This window comes from Phyllobates terribilis, unplaced genomic scaffold (genome assembly GCF_046119375.1).
Source record: "Phyllobates terribilis strain yellow unplaced genomic scaffold, ASM4611937v1 Scaffold_6__1_contigs__length_29720123, whole genome shotgun sequence".
Classification (NCBI taxonomy): domain Eukaryota; kingdom Metazoa; phylum Chordata; class Amphibia; order Anura; family Dendrobatidae; genus Phyllobates; species Phyllobates terribilis.
The window spans coordinates 11,948,672-11,972,295 of NW_027362766.1; the positions used below are offsets into that span (position 1 = coordinate 11,948,672).

The following is a 23,624-nucleotide window of genomic DNA, read 5'->3' on the forward strand; positions in this document are numbered from 1 at the left end:
AACCCCAAATCAATAAAGTGGAGGCCATCCAAACCTGGCCGAGGCCGGTGTCAAAAAAACAAGTTACACCCTTCCTGGGGATTGTGGGATACTACAGGAGGTTCATCCCAAGCTTCGTCATGATGGCCGCACCCCTGTCTGAACTCCTTAAGGGGACGAAATTGGCAATGGCCAAATGGTCTGAAGAGTCAGAGACGCCCTTTAAAAAAATGAAAGGGGCTCCGTGTAAGCAACCGGTCCTGGTTGCCCCCGACTTTAAGAAATAATTCATCCTTCAAACGGACGTCTCAGATGTCCTTTCCCAGGAGATACACGGGGAGGAGCACCCTGTTCTCTACCCAAGTAGGAAACTGTCCTCATGTGAGAGGAATTATTCGGTCATAGAGAAGGAGTGCTTGGCCATAAAGTGGGCGGTGGACACATTACGGTACTATCTGTTAGGACGTAAGTTTAGGTTGGTATCCGACCATACCCCACACAAATGGATGAGTATATATATGCACTATGATAGTCCCCACAGCCCATATATATAGTATGATGGTCCCCACAGCCCATATATATATACTATGATGGTCCCCACTGCCCAAATATATACTATCATGGTCCCCACAGCCCATATATATATACTATGATGGTCCCCACTGCCCAAATATATACTATGATGGTCCCCACAGCCCATATATATATACTATGATGGTCCCCACTGCCCAAATATATACTATGATGGTCCCCACAGCCCATATATATATACTATGATGGTCCCCACTGCCCAAATATATACTATGATGGTCCCCACAGCCCATATATATATACTATGATGGTCCCCACTGCCCAAATATATACTATGATGGTCCCCACAGCCCATATATATATACTATGATGGTCCCCACTGCCCAAATATATACTATGATGGTCCCCACAGCCCATATATATACTATGATGGTCCCCACTGCCCGGACATATACAATGAAGTTTATACTCACCTCATCCTGATTCCTGGCACCGCAGCCTCCGTCATCTCTTCTGACCTGCAGAGCGGTGCGATGCAGTGACGTCATCGCGCCGCCTGCGTGAGTACGCTGTTGTCTCGTATCCTGATAGGGCAGGGATCTCGTGTCTCTCTGCTCTATCACGGGTTTGAACTATGTCGGAGTCATGTCGATGCTGACGCAGTTTAATGCAGTGGTCGCAGGAGATCCGGGGCTCCGGCCAAGACGTTTGGGGCTGGACCCCTGGATCTTTGACGCTAGTGATGCCTCTTAGTGAACTGGTTTCCATATTGTGCACATTTTACCCTGGGAACAGCAATTTCAGAGTGAATTTTTTTTAAATAAATTTTAAAAAAACTTAGTTGACCACTTTTTTGGTTTAAAAAAAAAAAGTCAAATGAAAGACGTCTAGATTACGTTCCATTGTTCTCAATGGGAGACGTACTGAAAAGCGTAGTAGTCATTCATGGGGAATAGTGTTCTCAATACCATTAAAAGTTAGTTGAGAAAAGAATAAAAAGGTAGACAAAGAGGAAGGTATATGTTAAAATTCAGACGAGCGACACATGTTTGTATAAGTTTGTTTTATATCATGCTTTTCCCCAGTATATACCTTAGTGAGAATATCAGATAAAGCTTGTACTGGTAATAACATAGTGATCACCTGCAGTCCTATGTAACACCACAGACGATACACTGGAATACACCAATATACACATGGTGAGGGAGGACACGCACTGCACTCCCCGGGGAGGACGTGAGGGTTCATATAAAAAGAAGAAACCAGGAGGAGGGAAACAGAAAGGAGAGAGATCCAGACGACCGAGCCCCGTCCACTGTCATCCTGCAGGTAAGAAAGGTGAGGGTGTGGGTGTGTGCCTCTGCCAGCGATTGTTAACCTGTTAAAAGCCACTCTGACGTGATCGCTGGCAGCCGATGGGTTGCTGTGACACGCGGGGGTGCTTGTCAATACGGAGCTCCCTCGGAACCCTGCCATTCCTGTACATAGCACAAGCGATCAGACAATTGCAGCTTCAAGTCCCCTAAGGGGACTATTAAAAACAGTGAAAAGTTTAAAAAAAAATTAAATATGAAAAAAATAACAAAAACAATTTTTCAAATCACCCACCTTTTCCCCAAACGAAATGAAAGTTAATAAAAAAATACACACGTGGTATCATCACATTCAGAAAAGTCCAATCTATCAAAATCTAAAAAAATAATTAACCTGATCGGTAAACAAAGATTCAAGTACAACAAAATGACAAAATGACGTGGTTGTTTTGGTTGCTGCAATATCACACACAAAAAAAATGCTGTAAAAACAGATCAAAATGTCATATCTTTTTCAAAATGCTATTAATAAAAACATAAGCCGTCACGCAGCCGCACCGGCCGGAAAAACAAAAGGTGGCAAAACCCAAAACATTGTTTTTACTGAACTTGAATTTTTTTTCCCTGTTTTTTCAGTAAACTATGTGATAAAATTAATGGTGTAATTCAAAAGTAGAACTTGTGTCGCTAAAGCCAAGACCTCATACCTCTATGTGGAGAGAAAAATAAAAGAGTTACAGCTCTGGGAAGAAGGGGAGGAAAACCAAAACCGGAAACTGGCCTCATCGGCGGGTCACCCTTCTTTTTAGTGACAGTCATCAATCTGTCCTTTTGTTAATCTGCTGATGATCAACTTTTGGGCAGCACCAGCCTTAGCCCCCCAGACCTTTTTTTGCACCCGTAATCAGTGCCTCCTGGTCCTTAGTATGATGTACTAGGAATGTAGAATAAGATATAGAAGGATAGTGCTGACAGGTGAGCTGGTGGACGATATAAGAGGGATTGTAGGTGGGAGTCGGATCTCGTGGACAAGATCACCGGCAGGACGGGCAACACCGATTTCATATATTATGCTACAAAGCGGTCAGGTTATAAATAATGCCTATTATATTAAATTAACCCATCATATGTAGTTCACGACCCACCAACCTCCCCATCTCTCACAGATTGTCAGTAGGAGCTCAGCACTAATGGCGTCCGGCTACAGCGAACTGGAATCCGCTATAGAAACATTGGTCCATAAATATTACGACTACGCCAAGAAGAAAGGAAAACATGACAAGATGAACAAGGAGGAGTTCAAGGAAATTGTGCAGCAGGAGCTGTCAAACATCATGACTGTGAGTAACTAGCATATACTATGGTCATACCGCCCCCTATGTACAAAAATATAACTACTATAATACCGCCCCCTATGTACAAGAATATAACTACTATAATACTGCCCCCTATATACAGGAATATAACTACTATAATACTGCTCCTATGAACAAGAATATAACTACTATAATACTGCCCCCTATGTACAAGAATATAACTACTATAATACTGCCCCTATATACAAGAATATAACTACTATAATACTGCCCCTATGTACAAGAATATAACTACTATAATACTGCCCCCTATGTACAAGAATATAACTACTATAATACTGCCCCCTGTGTACAAGAATATAACTACTATAATACTGCTCCCTATGTACAAGAATATAACTACTATAATACTGCCCCTATGTACAAGAATATAACTACTATAATACTGCCCCCTATGTACAAGAATATAACTACTATAATACTGCTCCTATGTACAAGAATATAACTACTATAATACTGCCCACTATGTACAAGAATATAACTACTATAATACCGCCCCCTATGTACAAGAATATAACTACTATAATACTGCCCCCTATATACAGGAATATAACTACTATAATACTGCTCCTATGAACAAGAATATAACTACTATAATACTGCCCCCTATGTACAAGAATATAACTACTATAATACTGCCCCTATATACAAGAATATAACTACTATAATACTGCCCCTATGTACAAGAATATAACTACTATAATACTGCCCCCTATGTACAAGAATATAACTACTATAATACTGCCCCCTGTGTACAAGAATATAACTACTATAATACTGCCCCTATGTACAAGAATATAACTACTATAATACTGCCCCCTATGTACAAGAATATAACTACTATAATACTGCCCCTATGTACAAGAATATAACTACTATAATACTGCCCCTATGTACAAGAATATAACTGCTATAATACTGCCCCTATGTACAAGAATATAACTACTATAATACTGCCCCTATGTACAAGAATATAACTACTATAATACTGCCCCCTATGTACAAGAATATAACTACTATAATACTGCCCCTATGTACAAGAATATAACTACTATAATACTGCCCCTATGTACAAGAATATAACTGCTATAATACTGCCCCTATGTACAAGAATATAACTCCTATAATACTGCTCCCTATGTACAAGAATATAACTACTATAATACTGCCCCTATGTACAAGAATATAACTACTATAATACTGCCCCCTATGTACAAGAATATAACTACTATAATACTGCTCCTATGTACAAGAATATAAGTACTATAATACTGCCCCCTATGTGCAAGAATATAACTACTATAATACTGCCCCTATGTACAAGAATATAACTACTATAATACTGCTCCTATGTACAAGAACATAACTACTATAATACTGCTCCTATGTACAAGAATATAACTACTATAATACTGCCCCCTATGTACAAGAATATAACTACTATAATACCGCCCCCTATGTACAAGAATATAACTACTATAATACTGCCCCCTATGTACAAGAATATAACTACTATAATACTGCTCCTATGTACAAGAATATAACTACTATAATACTGCCCCCTATGTACAAGAATATAACTACTATAATACTGCCCCCTATGTACAAGAATATAACTACTGTAATACTGCCCCTATGTACAAGAATATAACTACTATAATACTGCCCCTATGTACAAGAATATTACTACTATAATACCGCCCCCTATGTACAAGAATATAACTACTATAATACCACCCCCTATGTACAAGAATATAACTACTATAATACTGCTCCCTATGTACAAGAATATAACTACTATAATACTGCTCCCTATATACAAAAATATAACTACTATAATACTGCTTCTATGTACAAGAATATAACTACTATAATACTGCTCCCTATATACAAGAATATAACTACTATAATACTGCTCCTATGTACAAGAACATAACTACTATAATACTGCTCCTATGTACAAGAATATAACTACTATAATACTGCCCCCTATGTACAAGAATATAACTACTATAATACTGCTCCTATGTACAAGAATATAACTACTATAATACTGCTACCTATGTACAAGAATATAACTACTATAATACTGCTCCTATGTACAAGAATATAACTACTATAATACTGCCCCCTATGTACAAGAATATAACTACTATAATACTGCCCCCTATGTACAAGAATATTACTACTATAATACTGCTCCTATGTACAAGAATATAACTACTATAATACTGCCCCTATGTACAAGAATATAACTACTATAATACTGCCCCTATGTACAAGAATATAACTACTATAATACTGGTCCCTATGTACAAGAATATAACTACTATAATACTGCTCCCTATGTACAAGAATATAACTACTATAATACTGCCCCCTATGTACAAGAATATAACTACTATAATACTGCCCCCTATGGACAAGAATATAACTACTATAATACTGCCCCCTATGTACAAGAATATAACTACTATAATACTGCTCCTATGTACAAGAATATAACTACTATAATACTGCTCCTATGTACAAGAATATAACTGCTATAATACTGCCCCTATGTACAAGCATATAACTGCTATAATACTGCCCCTATGTACAAGAATATAACTACTATAATACTGCTCCTATGTACAAGAATATAACTACTATAATACTGCCCCCTATGTACAAGAATATAACTACTATAATACTGTCCATATGTACAAGAATATAACTACTATAATACTGCTCCTATGTACAAGAATATAACTACTATAATACTGCTTCTATGTACAAGAATATAACTACTATAATACTGCTCCTATGTACAAGAATATAACTACTATAATACTGCCTCTATGTACAAGAATATAACTACTATAATACTGCTCCTATGTACAAGAATATAACTACTATAATGCTGCCCTCTATGTACAAGAATATAACTACTATAATACTGCCCCTATGTACAAGAATATAACTACTATAATACTGCCCCCTATGTACAAGAATGTAACTACTATAATACTGCTCCTATGTACAAGAATATAGCTACTATAATACTGCCCCCTATGTACAAGAATATAACTACTATAATACTGCCCCCTATGTACAAGAATATAACTACTATAATACTGCTCCTATGTACAAGAATATAATTACTATAATACTGCCCCCTATGTACAAGAATATAACTACTATAATACTGCCCCCTATGTACAAGAATATAACTACTATAATACTGCTCCTATGTACAAGAATATAACTACTATAATACTGCTCCTATGTACAAGAATGTAACTACTATAATACTGCCCATATGTACAAGAATATCACTACTATAATACTGCCCCCTATGTACAAGAATATAACTACTATAATACTGCCCCCTATGTACAAGAATATAACTACTATAATACTGCCCCTATGTACAAGAATATAACTACAATAATACTGCTCCTATGTACAAGAATATAACTACTATAATACTGCCCCCTATGTACAAGAATATAACTACTATAATACTGCCCCATATGTACAAGAATATAACTACTATAATACTGCCCCCTATGTACAAGAATATAACTACTATAATACTGCTCCTATGTACAAGAATATAACTACTATAATACTGCCTCCCTATGTACAAGAATATAACTACTATAATACTGCCCCTATGTACAAGAATATAACTACAATAATACTGCTCCTATGTACAAGAATATAACTACTATAATACTGCTCCTATGTACAAGAATATAACTACTATAATACTGCTCCTATGTACAAGAATATAACTACTATAATACTGCTCCTATGTACAAGAATATAACTAATATAATACTGCTCCCTATGTACAGGAATATAACTACTATAATACTGCTCCTATGTACAAGAATATAACTACTATAATACTGCCCCTATGTACAAGAATATAACTACTATAATACTGGTCCCTATGTACAAGAATATAACTACTATAATACTGCTCCTATGTACTAGAATATAACTACTATAATACTGCCCCCTATGTACAAGAATATAACTACTATAATACTGCCCCCTATGGACAAGAATATAACTACTATAATACTGCTCCTATGTACAAGAATGTAACTACTATAATACTGCTCCTATGTACAAGAATATAACTGCTATAATACTGCCTCTATGTACAAGAATATAACTACTATAATACTGCTCCTATGTACAAGAATATAACTACTATAATACTGCCCCTATGTACAAGAATATAACTACTATAATACTGCTCCTATGTACAAGAATATAACTACTATAATACTGCTCCTATGTACAAGAATATAACTACTATAATACTGCTCCTATTTACAAGAATATAACTACTATAATACTGCTCCTATGTACAAGAATATAACTACTATAATACTGCTCCTATGTACAAGAATATAACTACTATAATACTGCCCCTATGTACAAGAATATAACTACTAAAATACTGACCCTATGTACAAGAATGTAACTACTATAATACTGCTCCTATGTACAAGAATATAACTACTATAATACTGCCCCCTATGTACAAGAATATAACTACTATAATAATGCCCCCTATGTACAAGAATATAACTACTATAATACTGCCCCCTATGTACAAGAATATAACTACTATAATACTGCTCCTATGTACAAGAATATAACTACTATAATACTGCCCCCTATGTACAAGAATATAACTACTATAATACTGCCCCTCTGTACAAGAATATAACTACTATAATACTGCCCCCTATGTACAAGAATGTAACTACTATAATACTGCTCCTATGTACAAGAATATAACTACTAAAATACTGCCCCCTATGTACAAGAATATAACTACTATAATACTGCCCCCTATGTACAAGTATATAACTACTATAATACTGCCCCCTATGTACAAGAATATAACTACTATAATACTGCTCCTATGTACAAGAATATAACTACTATAATACTGCCCCCTATGTACAAGAATATAACTACTATAATACTGCCCCCTATGTACAAGAATATAACTACTATAATACTGCTCCTATGTACAAGAATGTAACTACTATAATACTGCCCATATGTACAAGAATATAATTACTATAATACTGCCCCTATGTACAAGAATATAACTACTATAATACTGCTCCTATGTACAAGAATATAACTACTATAATACTGCCCCCTATGTACAAGAATATAACTACTATAATACTGCCCCTATGTACAAGAATATAACTACTAAAATACTGAACCTATGTACAAGAATGTAACTACTATAATACTGCTCCTATGTACAAGAATATAACTACTATAATACTGCCCCCTATGTACAAGAATATAACTACTATAATACTGCCCCCCATGTACAAGAATATAACTACTATAATACTGCCCCTATGTACAAGAATATAACTACTATAATACTGCCCCCTATGTACAAGAATATAACTACTATAATACTGCTCCCTATGTACAAGAATATAGCTACTATAATACCGCCCCCTATGTACAAGAATATAACTAATATAATACTGCCCCCTATGTACAAGAATATAACTACTATAATACTGCCCCCTATGTACAAGAATATACCTACTATAATACTGCTCCCTATGTACAAGAATATAGCTACTATAATACTACCCCCTATGTACAAGAATATAACTACTATAATACTGCCCCTATGTACAAGAATATAACTACTATAATACTGCTCCCTATGTACAAGAATATAACTACTATAATACTGCTCCTATGTACAAGAATATAACTACTATAATACTGCCCCTATGTACAAGAATATAACTACTATAATACTGCTCCCTATATACAAGAATATAACTACTATAATACTGCCCCCTATGTACAAGAGTATAACTACTATAATACTGCCCCTATGTACAAGAATATAACTACTATAATACTGCCCCTATGTACAAGAATATAACTGCTATAATACTGCTCCTATGTACAAGAATATAACTACTATAATACTGCCCCCTATGTACAAGAATATAACTACTATAATACTGCCCCCTATGTACAAGAATATAACTACTAAAATACTGCCCCTATGTACAAGATTATAACTACTATAATACTGCCTGCTATGTACAAGATTATAACTACTATAAAACTGCCTGTATATACAAGAATATAACTACTATAATACTGCCACCTATGTACAAGAATATAACTACTATAATACTGCCCCTTTGTACAAGAATATAACTACTATAATACTGCCCCTATGTACAAGATTATAACTACTATAATACTGCCTGCTATGTACAGGAATATAGCTACTATAATACCGCCCCCTATGTACAAGAATATAACTAATATAATACTGCCCCCTATGTACAAGAATATAACTACTATAATACTGCCCCCTATGTACAAGAATATACCTACTATAATACTGCTCCCTATGTACAAGAATATAACTACTATAATACTGCCCCCTATGTACAAGAATATAACTACTATAATACTGCCCCTATGTACAAGAATATAACTACTATAATACTGCTCCCTATGTACAAGAATATAACTACTATAATACTGCTCCTATGTACAAGAATATAACTACTATATTACTGCCCCTATGTACAAGAATATAACTACTATAATACTGCTCCCTATATACAAGAATATAACTACTATAATACTGCCCCTATGTACAAGAGTATAACTACTATAATACTGCCCCTATGTACAAGAATATAACTACTATAATACTGCCCCCTATGTACAAGAATATAACTGCTATAATACTGCTCCTATGTACAAGAATATAACTACTATAATACTGCCCCTATGTACAAGAATATAACTACTATAATACTGCCCCCTATGTACAAGAATATAACTACTATAATACTGCCCCTATGTACAAGATTATAACTACTATAATACTGCCTGCTAAGTACAAGATTATAACTACTATAATACTGCCTGTATGTACAAGAATATAACTACTATAATACTGCCCCCTATGTACAAGAATATAACTACTATAATACTGCCCCTTTGTACAAGAATATAACTACTATAATACTGCCCCTATGTACAAGATTATAACTACTATAATACTGCCTGCTACGTACAAGAATATAGCTACTATAATACTGCCCCCTATGTACAAGATTATAACTACTATAATACTGCCTGCTATGTACAAGAATATAACTACTATAATACTGCCCCTATGTACAAGATTATAACTACTATAATACTGCCTGCTATGTACAAGATTATAACTACTATAATACTGCCTCTATGTACAAGAATATAACTACTATAATACTGCCCCTATGTACAAGAATATAACTACTATAATACTGCCCCCTATGTACAAGAATATAACTACTATAATACTGCCCCTATGTACAAGAATATAACTACTATAATACTGCCCCCTATGCACAAGAATATAACTTCTATAATACTGCCCCCTATGTACAGGAATATAACTACTATAATACTGCTCCTATGTACAAGAATATAACTACTATAATACTGCCCCTATGTAGAATAATATACTACTATAATACTGCCTCTATGTACAAGAATATAACTACTATAATACTGCCCCTATGTAGAATAATATACTACTATAATACTGCCCCCTATGTACAGGAATATAACTACTATAATACTGCTCCTATGTACAAGAATTATAACTGCTATAATACTGCTCCCTATGTACAAGAATATAACTACTATAATACTGCTCCTATGTGCAAGAATATAACTACTGTAATACTGCCCCTATGTAGAATAATATACTACTATAATACTGCCCCTATGTACAAGAATATAACTACTATAATACTGCCCCTATGTAGAATAATATACTACTATAATACTGCCCCCTATGTACAGTAATATAACTACTATAATACTGCCCCCTATGTACAAGAATATAACTCCTATAATACTGCCCCCTATATACAAGAATATAACTACTATAATACTGCCCCCTATGTACAAGAATATAACTACTATAATACTGCTCCTATGTACAAGAATATAACTACTATAATACTGCTCCTATGTACAAGGATAGAATTACTATAATACTCCTCCTACGTACAAGAATATAACTACTATAATGCTGCTCCTACGTACAAGAATATAACTACTATAATACTGCTCCTATATACAAGAATATAACTACTATAATACTGCTCCCTATGTACAAGAATATAACTATTATAATACTGCCCCTTTATACAAGAATATAACTACTATAATACTGCTCCTATATACAAGAATGTAACTACTATAATACTGCTCCTATGTACAAGAATATAACTACTATAATACTGCTCCTATGTACAAGAATATAACTACTATAATACTGCTCCTATGTACAAGAATATAACTACTATAATACTGCCCCCCATGTACAAGAATATAACTACTATAATACTGCCCCTATGTACAAGAATATAACTACTATAATACTGCCCCCTATGTACAAGAATATAACTACTATAATACTGCTCCCTATGTACAAGAATATAGCTACTATAATACCGCCCCCTATGTACAAGAATATAACTAATATAATACTGCCCCCTATGTACAAGAATATAACTACTATAATACTGCCCCCTATGTACAAGAATATACCTACTATAATACTGCTCCCTATGTACAAGAATATAGCTACTATAATACTACCCCCTATGTACAAGAATATAACTACTATAATACTGCCCCTATGTACAAGAATATAACTACTATAATACTGCTCCCTATGTACAAGAATATAACTACTATAATACTGCTCCTATGTACAAGAATATAACTACTATAATACTGCCCCTATGTACAAGAATATAACTACTATAATACTGCTCCCTATATACAAGAATATAACTACTATAATACTGCCCCCTATGTACAAGAGTATAACTACTATAATACTGCCCCTATCTACAAGAATATAACTACTATAATACTGCCCCTATGTACAAGAATATAACTGCTATAATACTGCTCCTATGTACAAGAATATAACTACTATAATACTGCCCCCTATGTACAAGAATATAACTACTATAATACTGCCCCCTATGTACAAGAATATAACTACTAAAATACTGCCCCTATGTACAAGATTATAACTACTATAATACTGCCTGCTATGTACAAGATTATAACTACTATAAAACTGCCTGTATATACAAGAATATAACTACTATAATACTGCCACCTATGTACAAGAATATAACTACTATAATACTGCCCCTTTGTACAAGAATATAACTACTATAATACTGCCCCTATGTACAAGATTATAACTACTATAATACTGCCTGCTATGTACAGGAATATAGCTACTATAATACCGCCCCCTATGTACAAGAATATAACTAATATAATACTGCCCCCTATGTACAAGAATATAACTACTATAATACTGCCCCCTATGTACAAGAATATACCTACTATAATACTGCTCCCTATGTACAAGAATATAACTACTATAATACTGCCCCCTATGTACAAGAATATAACTACTATAATACTGCCCCTATGTACAAGAATATAACTACTATAATACTGCTCCCTATGTACAAGAATATAACTACTATAATACTGCTCCTATGTACAAGAATATAACTACTATATTACTGCCCCTATGTACAAGAATATAACTACTATAATACTGCTCCCTATATACAAGAATATAACTACTATAATACTGCCCCTATGTACAAGAGTATAACTACTATAATACTGCCCCTATGTACAAGAATATAACTACTATAATACTGCCCCCTATGTACAAGAATATAACTGCTATAATACTGCTCCTATGTACAAGAATATAACTACTATAATACTGCCCCTATGTACAAGAATATAACTACTATAATACTGCCCCCTATGTACAAGAATATAACTACTATAATACTGCCCCTATGTACAAGATTATAACTACTATAATACTGCCTGCTATGTACAAGATTATAACTACTATAATACTGCCTGTATGTACAAGAATATAACTACTATAATACTGCCCCCTATGTACAAGAATATAACTACTATAATACTGCCCCTTTGTACAAGAATATAACTACTATAATACTGCCCCTATGTACAAGATTATAACTACTATAATACTGCCTGCTATGTACAAGAATATAGCTACTCTAATACTGCCCCCTATGTACAAGATTATAACTACTATAATACTGCCTGCTATGTACAAGAATATAACTACTATAATACTGCCCCTATGTACAAGAATATAACTACTATAATACTGCCCCTATGTACAAGAATATAGCTACTATAATACTGCCTGCTATGTACAAGATTATAACTACTATAATACTGCCTCTATGTACAAGAATATAACTACTATAATACTGCCCCTATGTACAAGAATATAACTACTATAATACTGCCCCCTATGTACAAGAATATAACTACTATAATACTGCCCCTATGTACAAGAATATAACTACTATAATACTGCCCCTATGTACAAGAATATAGCTACTATAATACTGCCTGCTATGTACAAGATTATAACTACTATAATACTGCCTCTATGTACAAGAATATAACTACTATAATACTGCCCCTATGTACAGGAATATAACTACTATAATACTGCTCCTATGTACAAGAATATAACTACTATAATACTGCCCCTATGTAGAATAATATACTACTATAATACTGCCTCTATGTACAAGAATATAACTACTATAATACTGCCCCTATGTAGAATAATATACTACTATAATACTGCCCCCTATGTACAGGAATATAACTACTATAATACTGCTCCTATGTACAAGAATTATAACTGCTATAATACTGCTTCCTATGTACAAGAATATAACTACTATAATACTGCTCCTATGTGCAAGAATATAACTACTGTAATACTGCCCCTATGTAGAATAATATACTACTATAATACTGCCCCTATGTACAAGAATATAACTACTATAATACTGCCCCTATGTAGAATAATATACTACTATAATACTGCCCCCTATGTACAGTAATATAACTACTATAATACTGCCCCCTATGTACAAGAATATAACTCCTATAATACTGCCCCCTATATACAAGAATATAACTACTATAATACTGCCCCCTATGTACAAGAATATAACTACTATAATACTGCTCCTATGTACAAGAATATAACTACTATAATACTGCTCCTATGTACAAGGATAGAATTACTATAATACTCCTCCTACGTACAAGAATATAACTACTATAATGCTGCTCCTACGTACAAGAATATAACTACTATAATACTGCTCCTATATACAAGAATATAACTACTATAATACTGCTCCCTATGTACAAGAATATAACTATTATAATACTGCCCCTTTATACAAGAATATAACTACTATAATACTGCCCCCTATGTACAAGAATATAACTACTATAATACTGCTCCTATGTACAAGAATATAACTACTATAATACTGCTCCTATGTACAAGAATATAACTACTATAATACTGCCCCCTATGTGCAAGAATATAACTACTATAATACTGCTCCTATGTACAAGAATATAACTACTATAATACTGTCCCCTATGTACAAGAATATAACTACTATAATACTGCCCCTATGTAGAATAATATACTACTATAATACTGCTCCTATGTACAAGAAAATAACTGCTATATTACTGCCCCCTATGTACAAGAATATAACTACTATAATACTGCTCCTATGTACAAGAATATAACTACTATAATACTGCCTCTATGTACAAGAATATAGCTACTATAATACTGCTCCTATGTACAAGAATATAACTACTATAATACTGCCCCCTATGTACAAGAATATAACTACTATAATACTGCTCCTATGTACAAGAATATAACTACTATAATACTGCCCCTATGTACAAGAATATAACTACTATAATACTGCTCCTATGTACAAGAATATAACTACTATAATACTGCCCCTATGTACAACAATATAACTACTATAATACTGCTCCTATGTACAAGAATATAACTACTATAATACTGCTCCTATGTACAAGAATATAACTACTATAATACTGCCCCTATGTACAAGAATATAAGTACTATAATACTGCCCCTATGTACAAGAATATAACTACTATAATACTGCTCCCATGTACAAGAATATAACTACTATAATACTGCCCCTATGTACAAGAATATAACTACTATAATACTGCTCCCTATGTACAAGAATATAACTACTATAATACTGCTCCCATGTACAAGAATATAACTACTATAATACTGCTCCCATGTACAAGAATATAACTACTATAATACTGCTCCCTATATACAAGAATATAACTACTATAATACTGCCCCCTATGTACAAGAGTATAACTACTATAATACTGCCCCTATGTACAAGAATATAACTACTATAATACTGCCCCCTATGTACAAGAATATAACTGCTATAATACTGCTCCTATGTACAAGAATATAACTACTATAATACTTCCCCCTATGTACAAAAATGTAACTACTATAATACTGCCCCCTATGTACAAGAATATAACTACTAAAATACTGCCCCTATGTACAAGATTATAACTACTATAATACTGCCTGCTATGTACAAGATTATAACTACTATAAAACTGACTGTATGTACAAGAATATAACTACTATAATACTGCCACCTATGTACAAGAATATAACTACTATAATACTGCCCCTTTGTACAAGAATATAACTACTATAATACTGCCCCTATGTACAAGATTATAACTACTATAATACCGCCTGCTATGTACAAGAATATAGCTACTATAATACCGCCCCCTATGTACAAGAATATAACTAATATAATACTGCCCCCTATGTACAAGAATATAACTACTATAATACTGCCCCCTATGTACAAGAATATACCTACTATAATACTGCTCCCTATGTACAAGAATATAACTACTATAATACTGCCCCCTATGTACAAGAATATAACTACTATAATACTGCCCCTATGTACAAGAATATAACTACTATAATACTGCTCCCTATGTACAAGAATATAACTACTATAATACTGCTCCTATGTAAAAGAATATAACTACTATAATACTGCCCCTATGTACAAGAATATAACTACTATAATACTGCTCCCTATATACAAGAATATAACTACTATAATACTGCCCCCTATGTACAAGAATATAACTGCTATAATACTGCTCCTATGTACAAGAATATAACTACTATAATACTGCCCCTATGTACAAGAATATAACTACTATAATACTGCCCCCTATGTACAAGAATATAACTACTATAATACTGCCCCTATGTACAAGATTATAACTACTATAATACTGCCTGCTATGTACAAGATTATAACTACTATAATACTGCCTGTATGTACAAGAATATAACTACTATAATACTGCCCCCTATGTACAAGAATATAACTACTATAATACTGCCCCTATGTACAAGATTATAACTACTATAATACTGCCTGCTATGTACAAGAATATAGCTACTATAATACTGCCCCCTATGTACAAGATTATAACTACTATAATACTGCCTGCTATGTACAAGAATATAACTACTATAATACTGCCCCTATGTACAAGATTATAACTACTATAATACTGCCTGCTATGTACAAGATTATAACTACTATAATACTGCCTCTATGTACCAGAATATAACTACTATAATACTGCCCCCTATGTACAAGAATATAACTACTATAATACTGCCCCTATGTACAAGAATATAACTACTATAATACTGCCCCCTATGCACAAGAATATAACTTCTATAATACTGCCCCCTATGTACAGGAATATAACTACTATAATACTGCTCCTATGTACAAGAATATAACTACTATAATACTGCCCCCTATGCACAAGAATATAACTTCTATAATACTGTCCCCTATGTACAGGAATATAACTACTATAATACTGCTCCTATGTACAAGAATATAACTACTATAATACTGCCCCTATGTAGAATAATATACTACTATAATACTGCCTCTATGTACAAGAATATAACTACTATAATACTGCCCCTATGTAGAATAATATACTACTATAATACTGCCCCCTATGTACAGGAATATAACTACTATAATACTGCTCCTATGTACAAGAATTATAACTGCTATAATACTGCTCCCTATGTACAAGAATATAACTACTATAATACTGCTCCTATGTGCAAGAATATAACTACTGTAATACTGCCCCTATGTAGAATAATATACTACTATAATACTGCCCCTATGTACAAGAATATAACTACTATAATACTGCCCCTATGTAGAATAATATACTACTATAATACTGCCCCCTATGTACAGTAATATAACTACTATAATACTGCCCCCTATGTACAAGAATATAACTCCTATAATACTGCCCCCTATATACAAGAATATAACTACTATAATACTGCCCCTATGTAGAATAATATACTACTATAATACTGCTCCTATGTACAAGAATATAACTGCTATATTACTGCCCCCTATGTACAAGAATATAACTACTATAATACTGCTCCTATGTACAAGAATATAACTACTATAATACTGCCTCTATGTACAAGAATATAGCTACTATAATACTGCTCCTATGTACAAGAATATAACTACTATAATACTGCCCCCTATGTACAAGAATATAACTACTATAATACTGCTCCTATGTACAAGAATATAACTACTATAATACTGCCCCTATGTACAAGAATATAACTACTATAATACTGCTCCTATGTACAAGAATATAACTACTATAATACTGCCCCTATGTACAAGAATATAACTACTATAATACTGCTCCTATGTACAAGAATATAACTACTATAATACTGTTCCTATGTACAAGAATATAACTACTATAATACTGCCCCTATGTACAAGAATATAAGTACTATAATACTGCCCCTATGTACAAGAATATAACTACTATAATACTGCTCCCATGTACAAGAATATAACTACTATAATACTGCCCCTATGTACAAGAATATAACTACTATAATACTGCTCCCTATGTACAAGAATATAACTACTATAATACTGCTCCCATGTACAAGAATATAACTACTATAATACTGCTCCCATGTACAAGAATATAACTACTATAATACTGCTCCCTATATACAAGAATATAACTACTATAATACTGCCCCCTATGTACAAGAGTATAACTACTATAATACTGCCCCTATGTACAAGAATATAACTACTATAATACTGCCCCCTATGTACAAGAATATAACTGCTATAATACTGCTCCTATGTACAAGAATATAACTACTATAATACTGCCCCCTATGTACAAAAATATAACTACTATAATACTGCCCCCTATGTACAAGAATATAACTACTAAAATACTGCCCCTATGTACAAGATTATAACTACTATAATACTGCCTGCTATGTACAAGATAATAACTACTATAAAACTGCCTGTATGTACAAGAATATAACTACTATAATACTGCCACCTATGTACAAGAATATAACTACTATAATACTGCCCCTTTGTACAAGAATATAACTACTATAATACTGCCCCTATGTACAAGATTATAACTACTATAATACCGCCTGCTATGTACAAGAATATAGCTACTATAATACCGCCCCCTATGTACAAGAATATAACTAATATAATACTGCCCCCTATGTACAAGAATATAACTACTATAATACTGCCCCCTATGTACAAGAATATACCTACTATAATACTGCTCCCTATGTACAAGAATATAACTACTATAATACTGCCCCCTATGTACAAGAATATAACTACTATAATACTGCCCCTATGTACAAGAATATAACTACTATAATACTGCTCCCTATGTACAAGAATATAACTACTATAATACTGCTCCTATGTACAAGAATATAACTACTATAATACTGCCCCTATGTACAAGAATATAACTACTATAATACTGCTCCCTATATACAAGAATATAACTACTATAATACTGCCCCCTATGTACAAGAATATAACTGCTATAATACTGCTCCTATGTACAAGAATATAACTACTATAATACTGCCCCTATGTACAAGAATATAACTACTATAATACTGCCCCCTATGTACAAGAATATAACTACTATAATACTGCCCCTATGTACAAGATTATAACTACTATAATACTGCCTGCTATGTACAAGATTATAACTACTATAATACTGCCTGTATGTACAAGAATATAACTACTATAATACTGCCCCTATGTACAAGAATATAACTACTATAATACTGCCCCCTATGTACAAGAATATAACTGCTATAATACTGCTCCTATGTACAAGAATATAACTACTATAATACTGCCCCCTATGTACAAAAATATAACTACTATAATACTGCCCCCTATGTACAAGAATATAACTACTAAAATACTGCCCCTATGTACAAGATTATAACTACTATAATACTGCCTGCTATGTACAAGATTATAACTACTATAAAACTGCCTGTATGTACAAGAATATAATTACTATAATACTGCCACCTATGTACAAGAATATAACTACTATAATACTGCCCCTTTGTACAAGAATATAACTACTATAATACTGCCCCCTATGTACAAGAATATAACTACTATAATACTGCCCCTATGTACAAGATTATAACTACTATAATACTGCCTGCTATGTACAAGATTATAACTACTATAATACTGCCTGTATGTACAAGAATATAACTACTATAATACTGCCCCCTATGTACAAGAATATAACTACTATAATACTGCCCCTATGTACAAGATTATAACTACTATAATACTGCCTGCTATGTACAAGAATATAGCTACTATAATACTGCCCCCTATGTACAAGATTATAACTACTATAATACTGCCTGCTATGTACAAGAATATAACTACTATAATACTGCCCCTATGTACAAGATTATAACTACTATAATACTGCCTGCTATGTACAAGATTATAACTACTATAATACTGCCTCTATGTACAAGAATATAACTACTATAATACTGCCCCCTATGTACAAGAATATAACTACTATAATACTGCCCCTATGTACAAGAATATAACTACTATAATACTGCCCCCTATGCACAAGAATATAACTTCTATAATACTGCCCCCTATGTACAGGAATATAACTACTATAATACTGCTCCTATGTACAAGAATATAACTACTATAATACTGCCCCCTATGCACAAGAATATAACTTCTATAATACTGCCCCCTATGTACAGGAATATAACTACTATAGTACTGCTCCTATGTACAAGAATATAACTACTATAATACTGCCCCTATGTAGAATAATATACTACTATAATACTGCCTCTATGTACAAGAATATAACTACTATAATACTGCCCCTATGTAGAATAATATACTACTATAATACTGCCCCCTATGTACAGGAATATAACTACTATAATACTGCTCCTATGTACAAGAATTATAACTGCTATAATACTGCTACCTATGTACAAGAATATAACTACTATAATACTGCTCCTATGTGCAAGAATATAACTACTGTAATACTGCCCCTATGTAGAATAATATACTACTATAATACTGCCCCTATGTACAAGAATATAACTACTATAATACTGCCCCTATGTAGAATAATATACTACTATAATACTGCCCCCTATGTACAGTAATATAACTACTATAATACTGCCCCCTATGTACAAGAATATAACTCCTATAATACTGCCCCCTATATACAAGAATATAACTACTATAATACTGCCCCCTATGTACAAGAATATAACTACTATAATACTGCTCCTATGTACAAGAATATAACTACTATAATACTCCTCCTACGTACAAGAATATAACTACTATAATGCTGCTCCTACGTACAAGAATATAACTACTATAATACTGCTCCTATATACAAGAATATAACTACTATAATACTGCTCCCTATGTACAAGAATATAACTATTATAATACTGCCCCTTTATACAAGAATATAACTACTATAATACTGCCCCCTATGTACAAGAATATAACTACTATAATACTGCTCCTATGTACAAGAATATAACTACTATAATACTGCTCCTATGTACAAGAATATAACTACTATAATACTGCCCCCTATGTGCAAGAATATAACTACTATAATACTGCTCCTATGTACAAGAATATAACTACTATAATACTGTCCCCTATGTACAAGAATATAACTACTATAATACTGCCCCTATGTAGAATAATATACTACTATAATACTGCTCCTATGTACAAGAATATAACTGCTATATTACTGCCCCCTATGTACAAGAATATAACTACTATAATACTGCTCCTATGTACAAGAATATAACTACTATAATACTGCCTCTATGTACAAGAATATAGCTACTATAATACTGCTCCTATGTACAAGAATATAACTACTATAATACTGCCCCCTATGTACAAGAATATAACTTCTATAATACTGCTCCTATGTACAAGAATATAACTACTATAATACTGCCCCTATGTACAAGAATATAACTACTATAATACTGCTCCTATGTACAAGAATATAACTACTATAATACTGCCCCTATGTACAACAATATAACTACTATAATACTGCTCCTATGTACAAGAATATAACTACTATAATACTGTTCCTATGTACAAGAATATAACTACTATAATACTGCCCCTATGTACAAGAATATAAGTACTATAATACTGCCCCTATGTACAAGAATATAACTACTATAATACTGCTCCCATGTACAAGAATATAACTACTATAATACTGCCCCTATGTACAAGAATATAACTACTATAATACTGCTCCCTATGTACAAGAATATAACTACTATAATACTGCTCCCATGTACAAGAATATAACTACTATAATACTGCTCCCATGTACAAGAATATAACTACTATAATACTGCTCCCTATATACAAGAATATAACTACTATAATACTGCCCCCTATGTACAAGAGTATAACTACTATAATACTGCCCCTATGTACAAGAATATAACTACTATAATACTGCCCCCTATGTACAAGAATATAACTGCTATAATACTGCTCCTATGTACAAGAATATAACTACTATAATACTGCCCCCTATGTACAAAAATATAACTACTATAATACTGCCCCCTATGTACAAGAATATAACTACTAAAATACTGCCCCTATGTACAAGATTATAACTACTATAATACTGCCTGCTATGTACAAGATTATAACTACTATAAAACTGCCTGTATGTACAAGAATATAACTACTATAATACTGCCACCTATGTACAAGAATATAACTACTATAATACTGCCCCTATGTACAAGGTTATAACTACTATAATACCGCCTGCTATGTACAAGAATATAGCTACTATAATACCGCCCCCTATGTACAAGAATATAACTAATATAATACTGCCCCCTATGTACAAGAATATAACTAGTATAATACTGCCCCCTATGTACAAGAATATACCTACTATAATACTGCTCCCTATGTACAAGAATATAACTACTATAATACTGCCCCCTATGTACAAGAATATAACTACTATAATACTGCCCCTATGTACAAGAATATAACTACTATAATACTGCTCCCTATGTACAAGAATATAACTACTATAATACTGCTCCTATGTACAAGAATATAACTACTATAATACTGCCCCTATGTACAAGAATATAACTACTATAATACTGCTCCCTATATACAAGAATATAACTACTATAATACTGCCCCCTATGTACAAGAATATAACTGCTATAATACTGCTCCTATGTACAAGAATATAACTACTATAATACTGCCCCTATGTACAAGAATATAACTACTATAATACTGCCCCCTATGTACAAGAATATAACTACTATAATACTGCCCCTATGTACAAGATTATAACTACTATAATACTGCCTGCTATGTACAAGATTATAACTACTATAATACTGCCTGTATGTACAAGAATATAACTACTATAATACTGCCCCCTATGTACAAGAATATAACTACTATAATACTGCCCCTATGTACAAGATTATAACTACTATAATACTGCCTGCTATGTACAAGAATATAGCTACTATAATACTGCCCCCTATGTACAAGATTATAACTACTATAATACTGCCTGCTATGTACAAGAATATAACTACTATAATACTGCCCCTATGTACAAGATTATAACTACTATAATACTGCCTGCTATGTACAAGATTATAACTACTATAATACTGCCTCTATGTACAAGAATATAACTACTATAATACTGCCCCCTATGTACAAGAATATAACTACTATAATACTGCCCCTATGTACAAGAATATAACTACTATAATACTGCCCCCTATGCACAAGAATATAACTTCTATAATACTGCCCCCTATGTACAGGAATAT

At 33.1% G+C, this 23,624-nt stretch overlaps 1 protein-coding gene across 2 annotated transcripts in view; it reads left to right on the forward strand.

Moving 5' to 3' along the window:
- Nucleotides 1-1,683: 1,683 nt before the first annotated feature.
- The window catches only part of LOC141152744 (protein S100-A16-like), a 65,781-nt gene continuing 43,840 nt past the window's right edge, over nucleotides 1,684-23,624 (forward strand). Inside the window, exons 1-2 of one of the 2 annotated variants that reach the window (XM_073637374.1) lie at nucleotides 1,684-1,839; nucleotides 2,990-3,163. In XM_073637374.1, the coding sequence (XP_073493475.1) occupies nucleotides 3,014-3,163 (150 nt within the window). In that variant the 5' untranslated portion in view covers nucleotides 1,684-1,839; nucleotides 2,990-3,013. Of the gene's footprint in view, nucleotides 1,849-2,989; nucleotides 3,164-23,624 lie in introns of both variants that reach the window. The other variant, XM_073637375.1, reaches the window with a different exon arrangement.